A 22501-nucleotide genomic window follows, 5' to 3' on the forward strand; every position below is an offset into this window, starting at 1 on the left:
ATAGTTCTTATTTATTTAAGGGTTTAAATGAGTGATGCTAAATAGGTTTATCCAACTTTTTAGTACATTGGCCCCACCAACCCGAGCCAGTTTAAGCCTAAGCTTGAACCCGAGCCCAACCTAAATATGCTAATTTTCAGTTTAGGCTAGGCCTGGATTGGAAACACTAGACTCAGGGGCAGAGCCAAGTATATTGGTGGGGGGTCCTTGGCCCCCCAAACTTTTTGTTAAAACCATGGTTACTTAGTGGAAGGTAGGTTAAAAACATAATAAAGTGTGTTCTTGGCCCTAACTAAAATCTCAAAGGATCACTTTGTAAGGATCCTCCAACTCCTGAAATTAAAAAGAAAAGAAAACTATTTATCTTTTCTTTAAAAAGTTTGTAATAAATCCCAACTTTCGCAGGTCATTTTTTATTTTTCCCCAAATCCTACTTCTCCTTCCTATCTTATTTTCTTGTTTAACTTGCCCCCAAAAAGGCATGCCCTGGGCTTGGGCATTAGGCCATCCATTAGGGCTAGGCCTGGATTGACACTTTAAAGCCAGTCCAATGTGCTCGACTTGCACTTAGTATTTTTTTTATAAAAGGAAAAATTCTCAATTTGTACTTGCACTTTGGGCCCTGAACTTTAAAATGTGACAATTCAATACTTGAGCTTTTAAAATGTGTCAATCCATTACCTACCATTAATAAGTCCATTAACCAACCATTAAGTGACATTTGAAAAGATATAAATGCCTTTGGAGTATCATCTAAATTCTCTTTATCAACCATCCAAACATTGATAAAAAATGAATAATCTCAAATTCTTGCTTCTTCTATTAAAGGAAGTTGAGGTCATGTCTGAGTGTGTATTTAAAAAGAGACAAGAATTTGGGACTTTTCATCTTTCATCGATGCTTGGATGGTTGATAAAGAGAATTTAGATGATACTTGAAAGACACTTTTTCTAATACCACTTAATAACTGATTATGGGTAAATACTAAATTGACACGTTTTAAAAATTTAGAACCCAAAGTATCACTAAGCCAAAAGTACAATATACTAATTGAGAATTTTCTCCTTATAAAAAAAAAAAAACTGTTAGAAAAAGATCTCCGAAAAATTTCGCGAGAAGGACGAAATAGATAAATCACAAATGTTAACAAAACCATATGGGGAATGACCCACCGGCCCGCCCAACCTTCTTCGTTACACTTTCTCGACAGGCGCCTCAACTTTCTTCAATACCTATTTTGCCCTCCATTAATGGCAAAAGGGCTTCCCCGCGCTGGTCCAATCAGAATGCTGCTCCTCTTTTCTCCACCCTCTGTTCTAGACCGACTGATTCTTGCCCCTCCTCTCTCTTTCCCGGTCCATTTCCAACTACTTTTTCTCTTATTACTCGTTAACTCTCAATTCCCCCGCCATTTCCATCTTGATCTCCCCCCGCTAAGCAGACGGCGGTTATCAGCGATGGCAAAATTCTCAAGCTCATATTAGGTTTCGTTTTTTTTTCTCCTCCCCTGCTTCTTCTTTTCATCGGAGGTTCAATCCTACACAGCTTTAGTTAAACCAAAATATAGATTTGTGTTCTAGCTGGAGACTCTGAAGTGACCCCCACTTATCTTCTGATCTCCAGCCAAAGCCTGATTCAGAGATCAGGCAGTCAGGGAATAGCCGGTGAGGTGCTGGAGTTGCAGACTTGAATTCTTCCCTTTGTATCTATCTCAGTCGCGTTCAATGCTATTTGCAGGTATCTAGACGAGCCCTAAGGATCCGATCTCATCTCCTTCTTGAACGATTAACAACATGCAGGAACGCTGTTAGATATATGTGACCTTAACTTGTAGTTTCTAGGTATAATTTAGGGTTTAAATCTACTAAGTTATTATTAAATTTACGTTTTTTGAAGCTTGATATTGGTCCGATTTGGGCTTCTATTACAGTACGGGTTGTGCTCATCCATTCCCACCAGAAAACCTACGGGTTTGAGATGGCCGATCGATGTATCGTTACTTTGTGCTAGAGAAGGGGATCTCAGAATCCGGTGCTCATTTGAATTCGTTTTGTATGATTTTCTTTCTAACTCAATGGGGTTTGTGATCTCGCTGTCTTTATAATGTTAATTTCGTCGTGGCTTTAATGAAGTGGAAACATGTTTTTGTGTTATTCTTCTCTGGGGTTTCTCATGGCCTGTTTTCCTTCTCCGAAACCCGGGTTTAGAATTTAGAGTTTGGTGTTGTTCTTAGAATTTATTTTTTTTTCTTCCTTGGTTTTTTTGTTAGGTCGTCCATAAACAAGAACCCGAAAGAACCAAATGCAGGAACCACCGTCGCTGCTTACGTGATTCCTTCGTTTCCTCTAACGAACATCACATCGTAGAATTCTTTGTCTGCATGCAAATTAAATAGTCCAGGTGATTCTTATGTATCTTCGTTTATCCTCCAGAGGAGATTCCGAATAATACATAATTCCAGCTGCTACATTTAGGAGGCTTGGAGCATTGATATATTCCTGTCTGTGGTTGAAGGAAAAAATCTAACAATCAGTGACTTGATAAATTTGCCGTTGCATTCACTATCCCATATACTATTGTAATATCTAGATGTGCATGTACTCTCTCTCTCTCTCTCTCTCTCTCCTGGTTCTGGTTGCAACTTCCAGCATAATTCCATCGTTGTTACTAAGTTTACATGCATTTGTTATTCATATCATATATACACTTCTTTTGGCAACTCATTCTCTGCAATCGTATACCTAAACAAGACAATATGAAACCATTTCTCTTTTTTCTCCTTAGATTTTCCTTGTCATATTGGTGCAATGGATACCACATGTTGAACAATATCAATTCGTTGTTTGGAAAAACTTTGCTACCATACAAGTGATATGATATAATAATTTAGCTGGATGATCACAATTCTATCAAATGAAAGAGTTATTTGATTTAATAAGCTACAAAATAGTTTTTTTTTTTTTTAAACTTTCCTTTGTATTTTATTTGAACATATTGAGTTAATTCTTTATTTTCCTTGTGGAATATAAGTTAACGTGTCCATTTGTCCTCATGTAGCTTTGGACCACTGACCACTCCAGCTTTTTCTTAGACATTTCCATTTCCCAATTTTTTTTGCATTTTTTTTATATAGCTGTTTCAGGTTTTATTTCCCTCATTCCTAAAATGCAATTGATTGTTTGTAATATAGTATCATGCATATATGGATATGCCTCACAAAACAAGTGATGGAATTTTAACTTCAGCTATTTGTCTTAATCCTTTGTTATTGTATACCTATTTTAAAGCTGTGCATGTTCCAGACCTAACTGCAGACTATTAAACTCAAAGGCTCAAATTCATTCACTTTTTTTCTGCTTTTCTAGTCATCTTTCCATCTTCATCACTTTTCTCTCTGCAATTAATTGTCTTACTGGGTTTCATGGGTCCACTTGATTGAGGCAATTCACTTTTTTCTCTTGTCATCAACTTGATTTGTTTCCCAGAGCAATTTCTTGGTGTTTCAATTTTTTTGGCTTGCTCATATCTATTTTAGCTCCTTCAATTTGTAATAGTCTAACAGATAACTTCTCAGTTCTTCTTACTGGTTCTATAGTTGATCTTCACTACATGTGCTCAAACCATCTTAGTATACTTTCCCTCATTTTATTACCTATTGGAGCTACTCCTACGTTTCTTCAAATAAGTTCATTTATGATCCTATCCTTTCTAGTTTTCCCACTCATCCATCTCAACATTTGTATTTCTGCCACACTTATTTTTGGACATGTTTATTAAATATATATTGTGGAAAAACTTTTTTTAAATAATAAGATGAGTATATTTTCATGTGCAATTATGATAGTGGGTAGACTACACTTTATTCTTTTCCTTTTGTTCAATTCAGTGAAGTGCTTGCAGTTGCTAGTTTACGAGGCTTGAAATATTTTATTTGTCTGAGATATATGCTGTGAATATTCTGGCCAGAAATTACATGCCATATATAACAAACTTCTAGCTCTTTAATCAGGTAATGTTGACTTCTTCAATATTTTTATCATGATGCTGGTCAAACTAGGGAGTACACAACGCAGGGGCTGTATTGATTGCTGCGATTTTCTTGGCTTATGTGGCATTTTTCTCTATTAAACGTCTTGATGGAACTAGCTGTTTTACTCAATCAGAAATGGTTTATACACTTAGATTTTGCTTCTGTGCAAGGCACAATAGTTTTATGAGAAGCAAGTGACGCTTCTAGAAACTCCAATTTCATAATTCTAATGGCAAAAATTTGACATCAAACTCTATATTGCTCTCTTCAAGAGTTTGCACTTTTGCATCCTAAAACCTGGTAGTAAGTAATTTGAAACAGCCTCTCTGGTAGTAAGTAATTAAGATTCTTATTCTATGTGGTTGGCCTTGGCGCAACGGTTGGATTGCTCCATTGTGACCTGGGTGACCAGGGTTCAAATCTTGGAAACAGCCTCTCTGTATGTGCAGTGCATCAGGGGTAAGGCTGCGTACATCTGTCCCTCCCCAGACTCTGCATTGGCAGGTGCCTCGTGCACTGGGCTGCCCTTTTTCTATTCTTTAATAGTTAGTACTGGTAAATAGATTTCTTATATTAATGAGCTTCCTACCCATCAGAGTCAACCTTGCCTTCAAGGTTCAAAAAACACATACAAAAAAGGGAAAAGGAAAAAAAAATATTATTTTACCTTGGTGAATGCCAGCCTACTTTGTTGACCGTGCAGCAACAACTGGGAACAATCATCTTTGCAACTTTACAACAAATGTATAAGGTTGGTGTAACAAGAAATTTCAAGAAAATGATTAGAAGACTTTCAAATATCTATCATTTGTTTGACATAGAAAACCTATGTTACATGGATACTGGTACTAGTATTCACAATCTTTGGTAGAAGGTGTCAAACTCAGCAATCTTGACAAAATATGATTCATGGACTCAGCTGCTATGTTTCCGTTTTAATTTAAATTTGTAGTGATATATCTTCTACATTATATAATAATGGGGTAATTATTGAAAAAGAAAAAAAGATTAAATATAGATGCATAAATCAGTGTAAACATAGATTGATTATACTATTATTAAAAAGTATTAGAAAATTATCATTCATGTCTAAAATTTCTCTAATAGTTTAAGTTCTTTAGTCACGTATTACATATGTGACAAAAAGATGATTCTTTTCAATTATCATTTTGGTGTGTGCACACACATCTGATGTGGGTAAGATGCTAATTTTGAGTGTCCATGGCACTTTCTGCTTTCTGAAAGAATGAGCTTTAGCATTACAAGACTTCAAATATTTCAGAAGATTGGACTTTGCCTACAATTGGTCAGTTGTTCTGGGTGGTGATGTTGGTGGTACATTCATTGTAAAGATTTTTTATGGGACTGGTACAGTGGTACAACTTCCAAACTCTTTATATATCTTTGCATATAACATAAAAGGTCATCTGCTAATGTTGGTCACAGCTATCTAGGATCTTGGGAAGGGTGGATTCATTATTTCAGAAGATTGGACTTTGCCTACAATTGGTCAGCTGCTTTGGGTGTAGATGTTGATTGTACATAAAGACTTTTTATGGGACTAATATAGATTCCGAACTTTTTGTATTTCTTTACATGTTACATAAAAAGGCCATTACCTAATGTTGGTCACAGCTATTTGGGGTCTTTGGAGGGAGTGGACTGGACCTAACCTTTGGCTTTTTTCACTCTATGTAGTTACTCTCAGACTTGAATCCACATTCTCATGCTTGTCAACCCAAGATCTTAACATTACACCAAGCATCATCCATGCCTTACATGGATGATGATATTTATACATGTAAGTATAGATTTTAAAGTTTTGATTACTCCTTAAAAAGTATAGATGTCAGGATGAGGATCACAATGAAGAAGCATTGTGATGGTCCTTAAAAACATTTTCTTAATAACCATTATTTCTCATGTCTTTTCTTCCATCAAATGGGATTGCATCTTCATCAGGAAATACTTCTATATCATTATCAAGACAGTTGCGACTGTGTCGAGCTTTCGATATTTCGGATGGGTCTTGTGTGGGTTGCAACGTCAAAAAGGAAAGCACTGACCCCATATAGTTGGGATAAGGCATGGATGATGATGATGATTCCATTGCTACTATTGTCTGCATGGAAACCTTTGTTGCAAAGAGAATTCAGTATCATCCCTTTGCTGGACACTTAATTTTTAGTATGAGTTCTGTGTTCAATACCTAATCCTGCTTCCACACTACAGAAAATTTAAAGGATATTTAGATGAGAAAATGGCGCTGCTTCAACTTAGAGGGCATTATTTCCAAAGTAACTTCTGCCTCAGTCACTTGTACTTTCTTATTTTTCTGAAGCCTGTGGATCAGAATAGCCATTCCCAACTTCACTTACTCATGAATATAGATTGTTTTGGTGATCAAACACATCACTTAGCTGAGGAATATGGTCAGGGAGACTCCAAGGCAGTCACAAGATGGTTGGGGAGTAATCAGGAATGAATGTGGATCTACAGGCATATGGTCAGGGAAATTAGAAGTCTGATGGGGGAAATGAGGACAAGCATCAGATGGGTACTTCAGGTTGCAAACAACTTAGCAGATGGTTTGGCAAAATGGGGGATAACAAGAGACCATCTGTTTTGGAGTTTGGTAACTAAGGGGGGTACCCTCCATTCAAGGGATGTGAAGTCCATTTCACAGACTTCTTAAAATGCATCTTTGAGGGGGTACCCTCCATTCGATTGACTTTTCCATTATTAATTTCTTCCTTGACATTTCACCTTGTAGCATCTACATTTACAAGAGGGATACGGTAAAGGCAAACCTGAAATTTCCTAATGTAATTAAGATTTTTAATTTAATAAACTTGTTAAGACAATGCAAATCTTTACAATATAACTAACTTTTAAAACAAAATAAAAAAATAGATATTAAATATCATTCAGTGTTAAGTTTAGAACACATATGAGTTGTTATGAGTCCATGTGTAATCATGCTCTCCTTCCATTTTCCTCTCCTTTTTTTTTTTTAATACTTATATTTTGAGATCAGATATAATTTTTACTGCAGGCATCTATTTGAAGATGATCCCTTTCTTTTTGAGGCACACGTTCATGAATGATTAGTTCTGTCAAATAAGAACAGGAAGTGCCTATTTAGCACATAGTTAAAGATGGAGGATGAGAATGGAATTGTGTTGAGCTTGGGTCTTTCCTGTGGTGGGTTTGCTGGTAAATCAAAGGGTAAAGATGGTGGTTCATCAGATAGTAAGACAGATGAAGGTGGTAATAGCAATAAATTAATGGGTGATTTTAAAGATTTCCTTCATACTGGTATTCAGAAACAGGACCTGGATAATGGTTCAAAGAAAAGTGATCTGATGAAGACCCAGGAGAACTTTTTTACTAGCCTTGCGAAATCCACTCCTGAGACATGCACTTCTGTGGACTTGAATGGGAACAATGTCCCACAGTTCACCAGATATGGAGGACTTTGGTCTTCAAATAGTAACATGACAGCAGAAGCTGAAGAAGAAAAGTCAGATCATCATGAGACAGGGGGCAAGCTGTGGGCAGAGGCAGGTAATAAACGTAAAATGTTGTTTGAGGATGTAAACCACCAAAAGAAACATGAGAGTGAAGTTCAGTATGCTGATGGACATGGCAAGAATCCTCCCAAGGCCGTTCTTACTCCAGTGAGGAGTTCACATGTTTCACTGACAACAGAAGATGGTTCAACTGCTGAAAATGAAGATGTGGCAGAATCTGAAGCTGAAGGCTCAACTTCAAGGTTGGCCATGCACCATGAAGATGGCACCAAGCTGTACATGGGTGGTGGTAGTGGCTCTTCTGAGGTTCCCAAGGAAGGTCATGTGCTTACTGATTCACCAAGTGTCATAGATGTCCAAGGCAAAAAGCAGTCTAATGTTCCACTAGGAAATGAATCCAAGATTGGGAATATGACCTATGGAATTCCGTTTTCTCTCCAACCGCTTACTGTGATGACTGTGCCATACTCTGTACCTGTAAAGGTGCCTAACCCTGCTGGTGCACCCAACACATCAGGAATTTCTGGACCTTGCATGATGCAGTTGATGCCTCCTGCAAATAATGAGCGGCCAGGGGGCCAACAAATGAATTCTGGCACTTTGCCATTTACTTTTGGCTATTCACCTGTACAGCTTCCGACATTAGAGACAGATCAACCCTGGGGGATGGTTTCTCATGCGCAACAGTTCCCTCCCTTTGCTGGAAGGAGCACTGGAGGTGTGACGCTGAACTCGGATAAATCCGAAGATGGCATAAAGGTAACCCAAGGTAAGCAATCTCCCCCCTCCATCTCTTTCTTAAGTGCACAAACACACATGTATTTGTGCAATTATTCATCATGTATTTGCTGTTGCGTTTGTTCCTAAGTTGGGTTCTCAGGGGCAAAGGATGGCATGGTGGTATGATGTCCTAAATATGATGGTATATTTGATGAACTAGGTTAAGCACTCATCTGTCTTGTAGATCATGGATGATTGTTGACTTGCTATGCACCTGAAAGGAAAGAGATGGCTCATCCTAGTAGTTTTCTTACACAGTTTGTAAAGTGTTGTCAGATGGGCCTTATCTTTGATTTTTTCTTTCTTTCTTTTTTTTCAATGAGGAGTCATGGTCTCATAGACTAAAATGATCAGAATAGTATAGATTTTTATAAAATGAACTTCAAATGGCTGATATTGTATATCATGAACAAAATAAATTAAAAATAACTTTTGTGAAACTTTAACCTGTATCTTTAGAAAAAAATACTTAGAAAAATGGCCTAGGGCTAAAAATGGATCAGATTGAATCAGATATAAGTAGATCCAAATTTGGGATTTAAGTTGATTCTTATCTGTTGGATTTATATTGGATTTGAATATAATTTTGATTGCAATCAGATATTGAATAACAATAATAAGTTATCAAATAATTATCAAAAAAAAGTTATCAAATATTATATGTTATTAATAAAATTAACTAAAATAACTTCACTATTGTATATCATGAAGAAAATAACTTGTTTGAAACTTGGAATGTATGACTCTTTAGTAAAAACACACATTCATATGAACTTTACTAATAAATATAATATATATATATATATATTATATATATATATATTGTATTTATTAGTAAAGTTCATATATATATATTTGAAGTAAATATAAGCACATATATTTAAATTGAATGAATCAGATTGTATAGAAGTGGATCCATATTTGATCCAATTGTAAATGGATTGAATTCGTGGTCAGCCTTAACCAATCAGATTGAATTCAAATATGAATTTGGATAGACAAACGGATACTGTTTGCAGCCCTATTTATGATCAAGAGTTTCATTTTCAAAAGACCGAAATAGATTGTTTTACTTTTCATCTTAATCCCTACAAATTTGCCATGTTATTTCATTTTTTTGTTCCAACATTTTATTCTTTAAAGATTCTCATCATATTACCTATATACTCTTCTTTGTGTTGTGTTCCTGATATTGTTATCTATCTCATCAGAAGCTTTGTTGTACGATGCGAAGGCATCTGAGTTGGCAAAAGGCAGTGGCAAACAGCACACCGTGGAAGAGGGTGGTGCCTCTTCCTCTTCCCAAACAGAAGATGAGGTGAAGGGAAATAGCACGATCTTCAGGCCAAAGGAAGCATCTGACCAACCAATAATGGAAGGTTTCCCTCAGGAAGGTTCAGCTATAAGGCCGGGTTTGGCTGCAGGACTGAAATTTGGGGGGTGTGGTTCCTACCCGGATCTACCATGGGTTTCTACCACGGGTACAGGCCCCAATGGTAGGACAATTTCTGGAGTTACCTACAGATATAACAAAAATCAGATTAGGATCGTCTGTGCTTGCCATGGGTCACATATGTCTCCTGAAGAGTTCATTCAGCATGCCAATGCAGATAACCCCAATCCGGAGAACAACTCAGGCTTGCCTTCATATCCTAGTAGCAACCCTGCAGCTTCGGCTCAGAGTTAGTCATAGCTTCTCAGTGAGTGTGAGGCCAAGCTTGATAACGTATTTAACCATTGCAATGAGAACCATCCATATGGGTTCTCTGTACCACTTGTAAGCTTCCTCGTTGCGTTACTTGCCATATATGATTCAGTTCTTTATTTTCATCCAATTAACTCAGATGAGCAACCGGTATTTATTCTGCAACTTCTATGTAATCATTTAAAAAGATACTCTGTTGTCAAATTTGTAACATTATTTAAGCACCCACTTTCTACAGTATTAGTTGTCTCTAAAAATTATGTTTGGGTGATAGACCGAGGATTTATCCTGCAGCAACTTGTTCATTGTTCGATTAAGTTTAAGATGATAAAATCAACTTCTAGACTTACGATGGAACGCAACTTGTTCATTGTTCTCTTCTACAATACTTGTGATTCTGGATTCAGGTAGCCAAATATCTTCTTCCTTGTTCTTCAACCAACGATATGGCCTTAGAGGAGGACCGGGATTCGTGCTGCTGATCCCATTTAAGGTTCTGAGCCGTACCCACTTTGACATCTTCGAACAGAGTGTAGTCTGATCGGATGCCCCTAAGCTTCTGATGAAGCTCATCCTCTTGGAAGGTAGAATAAAAAACTATTGTCCTCTGAATCATCTAATAGAGATGGTTTTTCTCACCCTGTAATTAGAATTGCCTGGAGAAGTCTGAGGCACCTCATAACGAGTAATATAGGAGCCGACATATTCCACCTTGATGTGTTTTAGAAACACCCCCTAAAAGGGGTTTCCCCGTGAAGTATTTTATGGCTGTTTTAACTAAACAGTTTCCAGCCAAGCAGAAAGTTAACAGTTAAAACTCAAAACCCTATGTGATTCTGATGCGGCAGTGTTTGTACTTGAAATGCCAATAGTACCTAATGAAAAGACTTTCAGTTCTTTTAAATTGTAGGGATATTCGCATTTTATGGTGGATTCTACCTTATTTTTGTAAAAGTTTTTGAATATTGGATGAGGTGACTTTAGCATCCACTATGAAAAAGTGATTGAGCCAAAATTCTCTCCATACTGAATAGCCCCAGTGATGTTGTAAAATTTTGCTGGCTACACCATACATTTCTTAACTGAGTCCAGAGAGTTGGGGTTTTCTACAATTTTTTACTGTACTTTTTCTTGCACTTCCATTCAGTCTGTGACAGGTTTTCCATAATGGACGTGTAACGAGATGCATTTCCTAGACTAAAAGCAAGCGTAGGAGAAAAGTGCGGGAGATTTTAATTTTCTAGAAATCTGCTAACAAAGTAGATGAATTGTCCACCGAAAAATAAAAAGGTATATGAGTTGGTTTTGTTGAACTCTTAAGGATAATAAAATATGTGCAAGGGGAATACATATTCCTGCATGTAGAGGTCACTGATTCAAATTTTAATTAAATGGAGACTAGGGGTTTGCCCATTAAATGTATATAAAGAAAATTCCTTGTGGAAGCTTCGAAAACGTAGTTTATTCTCTGAGAAGAACGATTTTTTATTTTAAATTTTTTAATCCCTGTATTTCAAAATTTGATATGTATAAACTGTAATACATACATACACTCATATTTTTGGCTTCACTGTGAAGGGGAAGAACCGAAGAAGAGCTGTATTATATAAAACTCAAAAAAAAAAAAAGAACTTGAACAGGGATCTTTGTATTAGGATGAAAATGGCGTTTTCAATTTGTTTTTTGGGTGATAAAAAGAAAAGAAAATGAAAGAGAATGATAACAAACCAAAACTGACAGAGAAAGAAAATATATTGGGCACAAGCTAACATATTGTCTAAGTTTCATCTCATGCACATGAATGGTTGGCCTATACTCAAACAATTAATAGATCATCTATTAAACAAAATATACCAACTTGACCCCTTGAGGGGTCTGACTGAACATAAAAAAGGGGGGGTCTGACTTAATTTCTGAGATTCAAGGAAGGATAACGATTGAAATCTTCTCGAGGGAAGTTTCTTCTTTACACCATTCATCCAACCTGAGGCTATGGGGAATGACAACTCCAGCTGGTAATGGTTGGCACATTCCAAATAATAAAGTTTGAAGCACAAAATATTCTGTATTCAGTGGTTTCCTCAAAAGACCAGGAAGAAACAAATGGTTCCAATAGAAAACCAAGCAAGCAAAGTACCCCCGTCTCTGTTAGTGGTTTCCTCAAAAGACCATGGAGTTATTCTTTCATTCAACTTCCATTCCATAGGCTTCAACAACATTACAGTGGTGGAGGTTTGGGTGGCGTGAGAGGCTCTTTAAGGCATGCTGGAGTTACTGTTTGAAGATTCCACTGCCGAAGGAGACTCTGCCCTCACCATCACATGCATCAATTCAAAGTGCAAGCATCCATGGTCATTGTCTAGCATCATTAAAGACATTAAAGTGTTATGTAGAAGCAGTCGGAAGAGGTTCCGATTCACTCATGTTCATAGAGAGGCAAACTTTCTGGCGGCTTTTTGACAAACGTAGGTCAATTGCTCTCCGGATTGTACTTCTACTCAAGACAAGAGTGAAATTGAGAAAATTAGATGGGAAGATTTTTGGGGTCACACTACCCCGTCTCTGTCAGTGCCCCTTTTTTGTACCCAAAAAAAAAGAAAACCAAGCAAGCAAAGTAACATATAATATTCTTACATTACACCCATTACACCTTGATATAAATGGCTGGATCATGGCTTCCTTCAAAGTTCAGACAAGGCATGGCTGCTGCTTCGCTTGCCTAAAACCATCTTTCTTTTAATCAGTTGTATTAACAAGTGCACGAAAGTCAACCAAAATAAATTTCCTAAATTACCCTTGATTTTGTAATAAGTTATTGTTTGTAATAAATAATTCACAATAAAGACAATATGGGTAGTCTAGGATAAAAGTTCGCAGAATTTTATGCTTTGTAAACTGGTGGGTGCCTTGTATACTACTTGCCCATCACCATTGTGACATATATGCATTTATATCCTGTCTCACAACAAACATTGCTGTGAAACGAAAAGCAAAAGCAATATTGCAAAACACGGGTAGTCTAGGATAGTCATTTTGGCAGTAGTGGGGGTCTAATTGGCCACCGACTTTTGTTTTTTCACTCCTTGTCCCTTGTTACATCCCATTCCCTGGCAAAGGAAGGCCTGACCCAGTCATTTTGTCTTGAAATGAAAGGGCTGGGCTAGGATACTTTTCGTGGCTGGGGGAGCTGGACCACCAGGCTCCCACCAAGTTCACACATAGGTGGAGACCATGCCAAAGTGAGGCCCACCTAGCCCTAGGTTTAAATGGATAGGTTTTCTTTTTTTGGACCCAAAGGGACAGTGATCAAGTGCAGATCCATTAAGGTCTGGTTCTAGTAGGATATGGGGATGGTCCTGGAGAGTGGGGCCAGCAGGGATGGAACCCATCATCATTGTATCTAACAACTTGATTTGGGGTTTAGAAGTTAATGGGGGCTAGAGTTGCATCAAGGCCAAGGCCCAAGGGGGTCTTGTGTCGAAAATCTTCAAAATGGGCCTTTACCTTGCCTGAAAGATATTACGTGTGCCATCTAATGATCTAAGCTAAGCTTCTAAAGTATGGGATTTGGGAGTAGTAGATGCATGGTTTAAAAATTAAAATAGAGAGGTTGGGACTAGTGACTATAAATCATGTTTGAAGCGTCTAGGAATATGATTCATGATGAAGGACATTGTTTTGTTTGACTTTTTTTGGGATTTGCTGCACACAATAAAGCTCTTCCTTAATCCTCTCGTTGTAGATTTGTAGGAACTCTCTCAGACGCGGAAACAACAAGCACAGCTTATGTGTGTAGTCTAAGTCTAACCAGTGTTAATTTAAGACTTAGATTGGAGTAAAAACCAGAATGCTCTCCAGGTCCCAGTTTTATTGCTTCACACTTCACAGGGTGATCTGTCCGCCCAATCCGTTAAAGGCCACCTATTCCTGGTTTTTTACGGTTCAATCGTCGGGTTCGAGCCGAGTCTTGAAACATTGTTTCTAACCACTATCTCCATCTTTGGAAATTGGAATAGAACGATACTTTGGGTAATTCCGTAGTTCCCTACCCGACCCGACACAAACAGTCTCCATCCCTCCTTCCCATTGGATTTGGATATTTGAATATTTGATTATTTGTTTTTTCACTTTTTTGAGCACTTTGTCTCACTTACTACAACTTTACAAAGTCAAAAGCAAAACAGCTTTCTTGCGGGATTCTACAAAGTACAAACCCGAAAGGCCGAAACGCCTCAAGTCTTCAACCACAAGCCATCCACGTCCAGTAGTCTTATTATGTACTACGCTCCATCATGGTGGCACTTTATGCGTTATACCTAAGCCAGCTTGAGAGTCTACGGCTACGCTTGCCTTGTTTTGCTCTTATAGTTACATCACTTACATCAATCACCAACCATGCATTTGGAATTTTTGTACGTTTTGGAGGGTACACCGTAAACGTATGATTCAGATTTCAGGGTCGGCAGTCAAACCTATTAATGTCTCCTCCATGCCCCCTATAATTCGTTTTCTTTGAATAAATTAATTTATTTAAATACATACATTGCCTACGTGTACGAAGAAGAAAGGAAGAAACTCGGCTGATAGAACCTGATGATGATGATAACGATGGATGAGTATTCCCTGGTGGGACCCAACCTCTTACCTCATCATCTGTTAATGTATATATACAAGGTCTTACAACACAAGACAAACCGGCGGCCGTGTCCAAGTCTCCATCTCCAGGGACTCACAGTCACAGAACCTCCGCAGTCCGCAATGCTTGCCGGGGGATCATAAGATTCCGGCCATATATTCGTACCATTTTTCCTTATGAAGCCATTGTTCTTTGCATTCCTCTTCCTTCTCTTGTCCGCTCATGTCGGTGCGCAAAACGGGACACGAGCGGAGGGCTCATCCCCACCCGATGCCGTCACGGCGTTCCGCCCAAGCCTCGCCGTCGTCATCGCCATCCTCTGCATCATGTTCTCTCTCACATTTCTTCTTCTTGTCTACGCTAAGTTCTGTCACGTTCCCGCTTTCGGTCCATTTAACCCTGGAGGAGATAACGAGGACGAACTCGACCACCGCCAGCATCGGGGTCTATTCCGAACAAGGTCACGGCTATCCGGAATCGATAGAACCGTAATCGACTCGCTTCCCTTCTTCAGATTCTCATCCCTCAGGGGGTCCCGGGAAGGCCTCGAATGCGTCGTCTGTCTATCGAAATTCGAAGACACCGAGATCCTCCGGTTGCTTCCCAAGTGTAAGCATGCATTTCATATCGACTGTGTTGACAAATGGCTTGAGAACCACTCCAGTTGTCCTCTTTGTAGATACAAGGTTGATCCCGAGGACCTCTCCACTTTTACGTACTCTAATAGCTTAAGATACTTGGGCAATCCTTCGGACCTGGGGGAGGACTCCACTGTCGAACTCTTCGTCTGCAGAGAGCAAGACAATCAAGGGTCTTCCAGGTTCAGTATCGGAAGCAGTTTCAGAAAGATTGACAAGGATGATGAGTTGCCGTTGCAAGTACAACAAAGTAACGAAGATAGTGGTGGTGGTGGTGAAGATGATCAGCAGAAGCTATTGCATAAATTCAAGCACAAGATCATCGTCTCCGACGTTGTTCTCAAGAACAGATGGAGTGATGTCAGTTCCTCCGACCTTATGTTCTTGAACTCGGAGATGCTTAGCGTCTTGTCCAGCAACAGATTCTCTTCTTCGGCTTCGAATAGCCAGCGGTTCACGGCGGTACAGCCAATCACATTAAATTTTGATGATGGGTCTTCTAAAAGCGAGCAAATTATTATCAAGATTAAGGAGGAGATTGAGAGGAAAAGATCGTTCGAAAGCAAGATTGGTAGTATCAATAGAAGCTATTCAATTTCCGATGCATCAGACCTTCCTTATATTTCGAATCCCGAAGCCAATATTAGTAGTACTTCGAGGTTCTTGAATCAATCTACTGCCGGGAAAAGATCGATGTCCGAAATTGTAAAGGTTTCCAGGTTTGCAGAATCCAGCGCAAATAATAGAATCAAAGTGGGAAATAATGCAAAAGAGGAGCGGAGAAGGCGTCTTTGGCTACCCATAGCGAGACGGACAGTGCAGTGGTTTGCCGGGAGAGAGAAGAGGTTGCAACAACAACAGTCTCAGAACAACACGAGACAATCTTCTAATGTATAGACTAGAGCTAGACTGGATTTTCTAATAATTAAAGCAGCAGTGTGCTTGGAAGTTCCTTTGATGCTGCAATGGTGATTTTTACACTTGACAGACATGGTGACCCGGCGGAATTCAGGTTGGGGAGAAAAAACCCAGTTTGATTGATGTGAGTAGCGATTGTCAAATACATAAATTTAGAGTATATGTTTTCATTTAATTTTATTCATTCTTTTTTTCATTATCTCGAATTAATGAATAACATGGATGCTTGATTACAGTTAAGCAGTGATAGATGAATGAAGGTAGTTAAAATGATAAACTTGTACGTAATTGGGGTTGTTTCTAAATTCTAATTATAGAGATGAGTTTAATTACAGTTATTGCTTATAAAAGTCGTCGCTTAAATCATAGTTAGTTTCGTGTATGCTGGTGCACTCTCCTCCAGCCCTTGCATGTTGTGTTGGTGCTCTGAACAAAATTAATTAATTAATTAATAGCATTTAAAAAAAAAGAAAGAACATGGGCAGTAAGCCCAAGTGATTTTTCCATGAATCCTCCGGGAGACCCAAGGAATAATCAAGTAGTGAGAATCTTCTTTAATTCCATGCAAAAAAATCAGTTCAAACCATACAAATTGAGCTCAGAAAATGGATATATAATAAGTGCAAGAAATGTTGCTTTTTTTTTTTTTTGGTTTCTTTCTGGTTCTGGGGGAGATGAACTGATAATTGGAATCTTAAAATCTTGACTTTGAAGGGTGGTACTTGGTAGGGTTGTAGATCAAGAATATGCCAACCCCATATAAATGTTACCAAGTACTTAACCCGATTTAGGCCCCGTTTAATTTGTGCTTTTTCTTTTTTGTGTGTGTGTGTCAACCCGGTTTAGATCGATTTCCCAGCTGAGACTCCCAGCCTGGATTTAGGAAAAAGGACCCGACCTGATAAAATTCCAAACAGGTACTTGGTGCTACCCACTCACGGCATAGACTTTTTCTACCTTGCTTAGAAAAGAATTGAAGTCATGGTGACAACTGATAACAAGAGGTCAATTACTTGCTGAACAGGTTGATCTCCTTGTCCTAGTTGTGAACCCATTTTTATTTTAGTGGCGTGACTCTATATCCATCCCTTCCCTAACAATGGTCAACCCCCAAACCCAAATGGGTTTACTTTTCTCCTCTCTCTCTCTCTCTCTCTCCCTCTTTGGTATTCCTCTCATCGGCTCTCTTTATTCAACAAAGAACACGCACGCGTCTCGAACAGACAATTTTTACCACCGACCTAGCAGTCTGATGAGTTGTGCCTGTACAAACACGCCCCACCTTGTCTTGAAAAACTCTTTTTTTTTTTTTTTTAAATAACAGAAGGATTGGTAGGAATTGTTATATATAAATAAATCACTGGTTGTAAGTATCTTATTACGATAGAAGATTGTTAATATATTATCACCCGGAAACAAAAATTGAAAAAAAAAAAAAAGGGTACTAGCGTTAGCGTAAGCGTAAGAGCACACTTTCTCCTCGTCTTGGAAGGAATCCTTGAATCATCCATCACCTTTACCAGGTGTCTGCAGTCTGCTTCACACGCTAGCTTTGCTTCATATATATAATTTATGTAATGATATAATCTGTGTTTCTTGCTGTCTGCTATTCGTTATTTTTGTTAATTGGGATTACAGTGAAATAAACAACCCAAGATGCCTTTTGGAACACGCATGCCAACACATTTTCATGTAAATAATAATTAATTAGTACGGAGAGTGATCTCGATAGAGCCTTGTCTTGTCTCTACCTAATCGTAGATTCGTAGTTGTAATTGTAATTAGACATTATTATTAGTCGTTCTTCTTGTTACTTGCTATTCTAATTGTTGGACTGGACTGGCTGGAGGCCCACTTGGTATCCATTCGTTAAACTTGTTTTTTCTTTCTAATGTATTGTTTCTTTACTAATAAAGTAGGTGAATATGTGATGGATGTGTTCTTGTCTTTGTCGCACATCTCGTTTGATGTATAATTTGTTATTTTATTTTATGTTATAAATTACAATTAAAAAAGATAATTGATATGTTATGGTATGCGTGTGTTCCGATTTCCCGTAGAGTGTAGCCCCCCCCCACCAAATCCCGGAATTTGAAGGGACGACACCCACAAGGCCCACAACCATAATAACTCGTGATCCCATCCATGATCTATCTTGCACAAAGAAAAAGGTCGTGATTCCATGAGTTTTATGTGATAATTATTAATTAATAAAGTAGTAATTATTTTTTTTTTGCGATAATTATTAATTAGTAAAGTAGTAATTAATTTAAAATAGTATTTTTATTTATTATTGATATTAGTTAAAATTTCGATTGGGCTCAAAACCCAATGGGAGATTTAGGAAAAAAGTGTAATATATAAAACAATAATTAAATTAATAAAATATAATACAACTAATATAAATAATTAATTATATGATATACAATTATATAATGTAGTAGTTCGGTTTTTGGTTCAATTCGGTTAAATTTTGTAAACAAATCGAACCAAAATTTTAACACATTAAAAACTGAACTGAACCAATATCCAAAGTAACCAAACCGAATTAACTTATTTGGTTTGGTTTTCGGTTCTGATCCAAATTTGAACACCCCTAGTGATAACATATTTGAAGATCACTATTCCAATCAAGTGGTTGCCACTTGTTAGAACAATCTCCTTGAATCTTTTAGTGTTGGCATCACCGTTCAATATTTATCGCTAAAACTAAGTATGTGTTTAGTATGACTTCCGTTTATTAAATAAATGTTTGTATTTTATTTATTTTTAAAATAAAAAACAAAAAGTGATTGATAAACGTTTTTTTAGAATTTGTTGACAATTGGATGCCACTGTCACAGGGGTAGTTCTACAGCGGAAGAAACCCGTGCGGCGTCCAGGCCAAGGTAGGCCAAGACAAGACTTTGTGTACTGCAAGGCTAGGAGTTCCCCGATGAGATGGCTCCACCAAGGTCAGTAGCACTGGATCATGACCTCAAGTCGCATGGCCGGGGCACTCGGCTGGCTTTGGCCAGTCCATGGGAGGCGCCACTTATGTGTTAAAGGGGGACGGCCATGATGTTAGGCGACTGGGCGCCGAAGAGGTGACTGGGCAACGATGTGAAGGGTCTCCTGTATGTCGATGATGATGGGCACCTGTGTGCCATGTTGATAGGCAACCGCTTGGGCCGGAACACACCCGTGCGCTAAAGGCAACGGGGTAGCTCATTCAGCTTGGGCAAGGGGCTGGCGAGGTGAAAGGTCATGCTTGAGCCAGGCCCGCATGCCAAGCCTCCCTTGAGTGTCGGTAGCGCAGTGCCGGTCCATGCACTGTTCCCATGAGCATGTGTGCGCCCATGAGGAACCCTGGTAGCCATGCTAGTCATTAACCAGGGTCGCCCCGTAAGGGATGATGGTCTAGGAGTGCCAAGGTTAGGTACCTAAGGAGGTCGACCACCCCTCCTCAAAGAGTATGTTAAGCTTTTGGTGGTCTGCCTGGAGATAACATCAATTCTCCCAAAAATCTTATAGGCAAAAATGATGATGGTGTCCCTTAACGTAAGCCTGCCAAGTGTAGGCAAGGCTAAGCCTGTGTCAGACCGTAATTGGCTCCCCCACTCAATCCATTGTCATCCTCGACAATGGTCTTCTCGTGAATGGGTGTTTGTGTCCCGCGCCATCCACTTTTCTGCCAGTTCCAGGGCTCGCCTGGCCAACCCAGGTCTTGCCTATATTGGTGTCCATTTATGGGGATAGAACCATTTCACCATGCCGGCCTGCCTGGACTTCACCCCCAGTGTTGAGGTTACTCAAACCGCGCAATGGCTATGCCGTTGAATTGTGTGAGAAGGGCCCTCGAAGAAATTGGATGTGGTGCTTCGCGGAGGTCTGCCCCATGTATCATCTTTACCTCAAGGCTCGACCGTCTTCTTGGTAGCTTTTCGGTGGTGCTACCGAACACGATGTGATAGGTCTAGGCGATGTGCGCTGGGTGTACCCTTTCACCATGCTGGCATGCGGTCTTCACCACGCTGTGTGCGGGTTACTCAAACCTAGTCATGGCTTATGCTCTCTTGGCCCTCGAAACTACACTTCACCTCGCCGGTTCGGGCTACATCTTCGCTCCGAGGGGGCCCCAATGTGCTGCTGCCTCAAGGAGATCTGACTGCAATGTGTGCGAGTGGTGGTAACTTTTACCCATGATGTTGCCGAACATGCACTCGCCTTGTGATGCGCTTTCGCTGCTGCAAGTGTTCTGCCTGTGAACTGAGCATGTTCTCCGATGCATTGCTGGTGTAGGGCCGCCATGCTCCAACGACTAGTGTACCCACAGTCCTAACATTCCAATATTGTGGCTTCAACCGAGGACCTGTTTTGTGCAAAATTTCCACTTTAGTGATATTCCTTAACCAACCGTCGGACTGCTATCCCCGCCTTAGTAGTGCCTCAGACAAAGCTACGGAACAATGGCTCATCTGTCATGAAGCCAAGATGTAGGCGCACCGCCCAACACCTCACCAAAATGAACAGCAACTGAAGTCCGTGAGGAAGCATGGTACTCCCCCACTCAAATTGCCACAATAAGCCTTCCAAAAAAGGCTCACACGTCTGCTCCCGCATGAGCACAACAACCAATGTGTCTGCCCCCCACAAGGGCACTGTTTTGGGGTCATTGGAATGGGGACACGAACAATGAATGGCCTCTTACTAGGCCTGATCTGAATTCTGCTTGATCTTAGGTGGAAGTGCCTAGGGACCGCACCCCACAATGTGCTGCTTGTCGAGATGACCGCTTCAACTGGCTGTCGGCTAATCTGCTTGACACCAACTGCAGCAACAATTGGCTAGCTTACTCTGGTACCAACTATCACGGGGGTAGTTCTACAGCGGAAGAAATCCATGCAACGTCTAGGCCAAGGTAGGCCAAGACAAGCCTTTGTGGACTGCAAGGCTAGGAGTTGCCCGATGAGATGGCTCCACTAAGGTCAGTAGCACTGGATCATGACCTCAAGTCGCATGGCCAGGGCACTCGGCTGGCTCTGGCCGGTCCATGAAAGGTGCCACTTACGTGCTAAAGGGGGACGACCATGATGTGAGGCGACTGGGCGCCGAAGAGGTGACTGGGCACCGATGTGAAGGGTCTCCTGTATGCCGATGATGATGGGCACCTGTGTGCCATGTTGATAGGCAACCGCTTGGGCCGGAATACACCCGTGCGCTAGAGGCAACGGGGTAGCTCATTCAGCTTGGGCAAGGGGCTGGCGAGGTGAAGGGTCATGCTTGAGCCAGGCCCGCATGCCAAGCCTCCCTTGAGTGTCGGTAGCGCAGTGCCAGTCCATGCACTGTCCCCATGAGCATGTGTGCGCCCATGAGGAACCCTGGTAGCCATGCTAGCCATTAACCAGGGCCGCCCCGCAATGGATGATTGTCTAGGAGTGCCAAAGTTAGGCACCCAAAGAGTACTTTAAGCTTTTGGTGGTCTGCCTGAAGATAAGATCAATTCTCCCAAAAATCTTACAGGCAAAAATGACGATGGTGTCCCTTAACGTAAGCCTGTCAAGCGTAAACAAGGCCAAGCCTGTGTTAGACCGTAACAATTAGGCGCTATATCAATGGAACAATGTGAATAAATACTTAATTGTTGGGGGAAAACGTTAAAATGAAGCTTCCTTCAATAGTTGACATGCATATAAATGAAGATCAACTTTTATCGATGTATATGAATCGACATGATAGGATATAATTTAACGATGACATATATACCAAACACTGTCCAAGACATGGTTTGAATTAACCTTGATGTAAAATACTAATTATTGAATAAAGAAAATGGGGTTGATGGGAATTCGTTCAGTTGAGTACAAGGAAATCAGTGAAAAATAGAGAGGATTACAGGGAGGTGGAGGTCAATAAAAGGATGGTCGGTGATTTTGTAATTTGTATTAGGTGAATGATTTGATGGGATTGGTTGTGGTAGCGTACTTGAATTCAATTTTTCCGTGGCACTTCTCTCCCTCCAATCTCCATCTGATATGAGTATGACTACCCAGGTGTAATTTATGAATTTTTAGGGTGGAGTATTTATGTACACGGATGTACTATCACATAACACGACCTGTATCATCTATATGTGGACATCCTGTCCATTCAAATGACCCCCCACTTACCAAGTGAAAATTGTCGTCAATTGTCATTTCCATTCGTACGTAGTACGTAGTTACCACTTACCACGGTAAATTTCAGCAATTTGGCATTTTCGGATTTGTCCTGTACTGATGA

At 39.7% G+C, this 22501-nt stretch overlaps 2 protein-coding genes across 11 annotated transcripts; both read left to right on the forward strand.

Moving 5' to 3' along the window:
- The first annotated feature begins 1313 nt into the window (after window positions 1–1313).
- Window positions 1314–10288, forward strand: NINJA (Putative interactor of JAZ). Of its 10 annotated transcripts, XM_088893028.1 has the most exons (6): window positions 1314–1484; window positions 1624–1737; window positions 1931–2052; window positions 2270–2400; window positions 7086–8332; window positions 9555–10288. In XM_088893028.1, the coding sequence occupies exons 5-6, from the start codon at window positions 7189–7191 to the stop codon at window positions 10028–10030; spliced, it is 1620 nt and encodes a 539-aa protein (XP_088749154.1). In that variant the 5' UTR covers window positions 1314–1484; window positions 1624–1737; window positions 1931–2052; window positions 2270–2400; window positions 7086–7188; the 3' UTR covers window positions 10031–10288. The 10 variants fall into 10 exon arrangements, with proteins under 10 accessions (XP_088749154.1, XP_088749151.1, XP_010249606.1 ...); XM_088893025.1 differs by having other exon boundaries at window positions 1314–1737; window positions 1897–2052; XM_010251304.2 differs by having other exon boundaries at window positions 1314–1737.
- Window positions 10289–14715: 4427 nt separating this feature from the next.
- LOC104592107 (E3 ubiquitin-protein ligase ATL42) lies at window positions 14716–16479 on the forward strand. The gene has a single exon (XM_010251306.3). It carries the CDS (start codon window positions 14861–14863, stop codon window positions 16217–16219), a length of 1359 nt encoding a protein of 452 aa, XP_010249608.1. The 5' UTR covers window positions 14716–14860; the 3' UTR covers window positions 16220–16479.
- Window positions 16480–22501: the final 6022 nt, after the last annotated feature.

Source organism: Nelumbo nucifera, chromosome 8, assembly GCF_055504915.1.
Source record: "Nelumbo nucifera cultivar China Antique chromosome 8, China Antique-T2T, whole genome shotgun sequence".
Lineage (NCBI taxonomy): Eukaryota > Viridiplantae > Streptophyta > Magnoliopsida > Proteales > Nelumbonaceae > Nelumbo > Nelumbo nucifera.

Bases quoted from the DNA above. Each gene is read 5' to 3' on its own strand.
- NINJA (XM_088893025.1), top strand. From the start codon at position 7,189: ATGGAGGATGAGAATGGAATTGTGTTGAGCTTGGGTCTTTCCTGTGGT. The intron at 8,333-9,554 runs GTAAGCAATCTC...CTATCTCATCAG, and splicing joins TGGCATAAAGGTAACCCAAG to AAGCTTTGTTGTACGATGCG.
- LOC104592107 (XM_010251306.3), top strand. From the start codon at position 14,861: ATGAAGCCATTGTTCTTTGCATTCCTCTTCCTTCTCTTGTCCGCTCAT.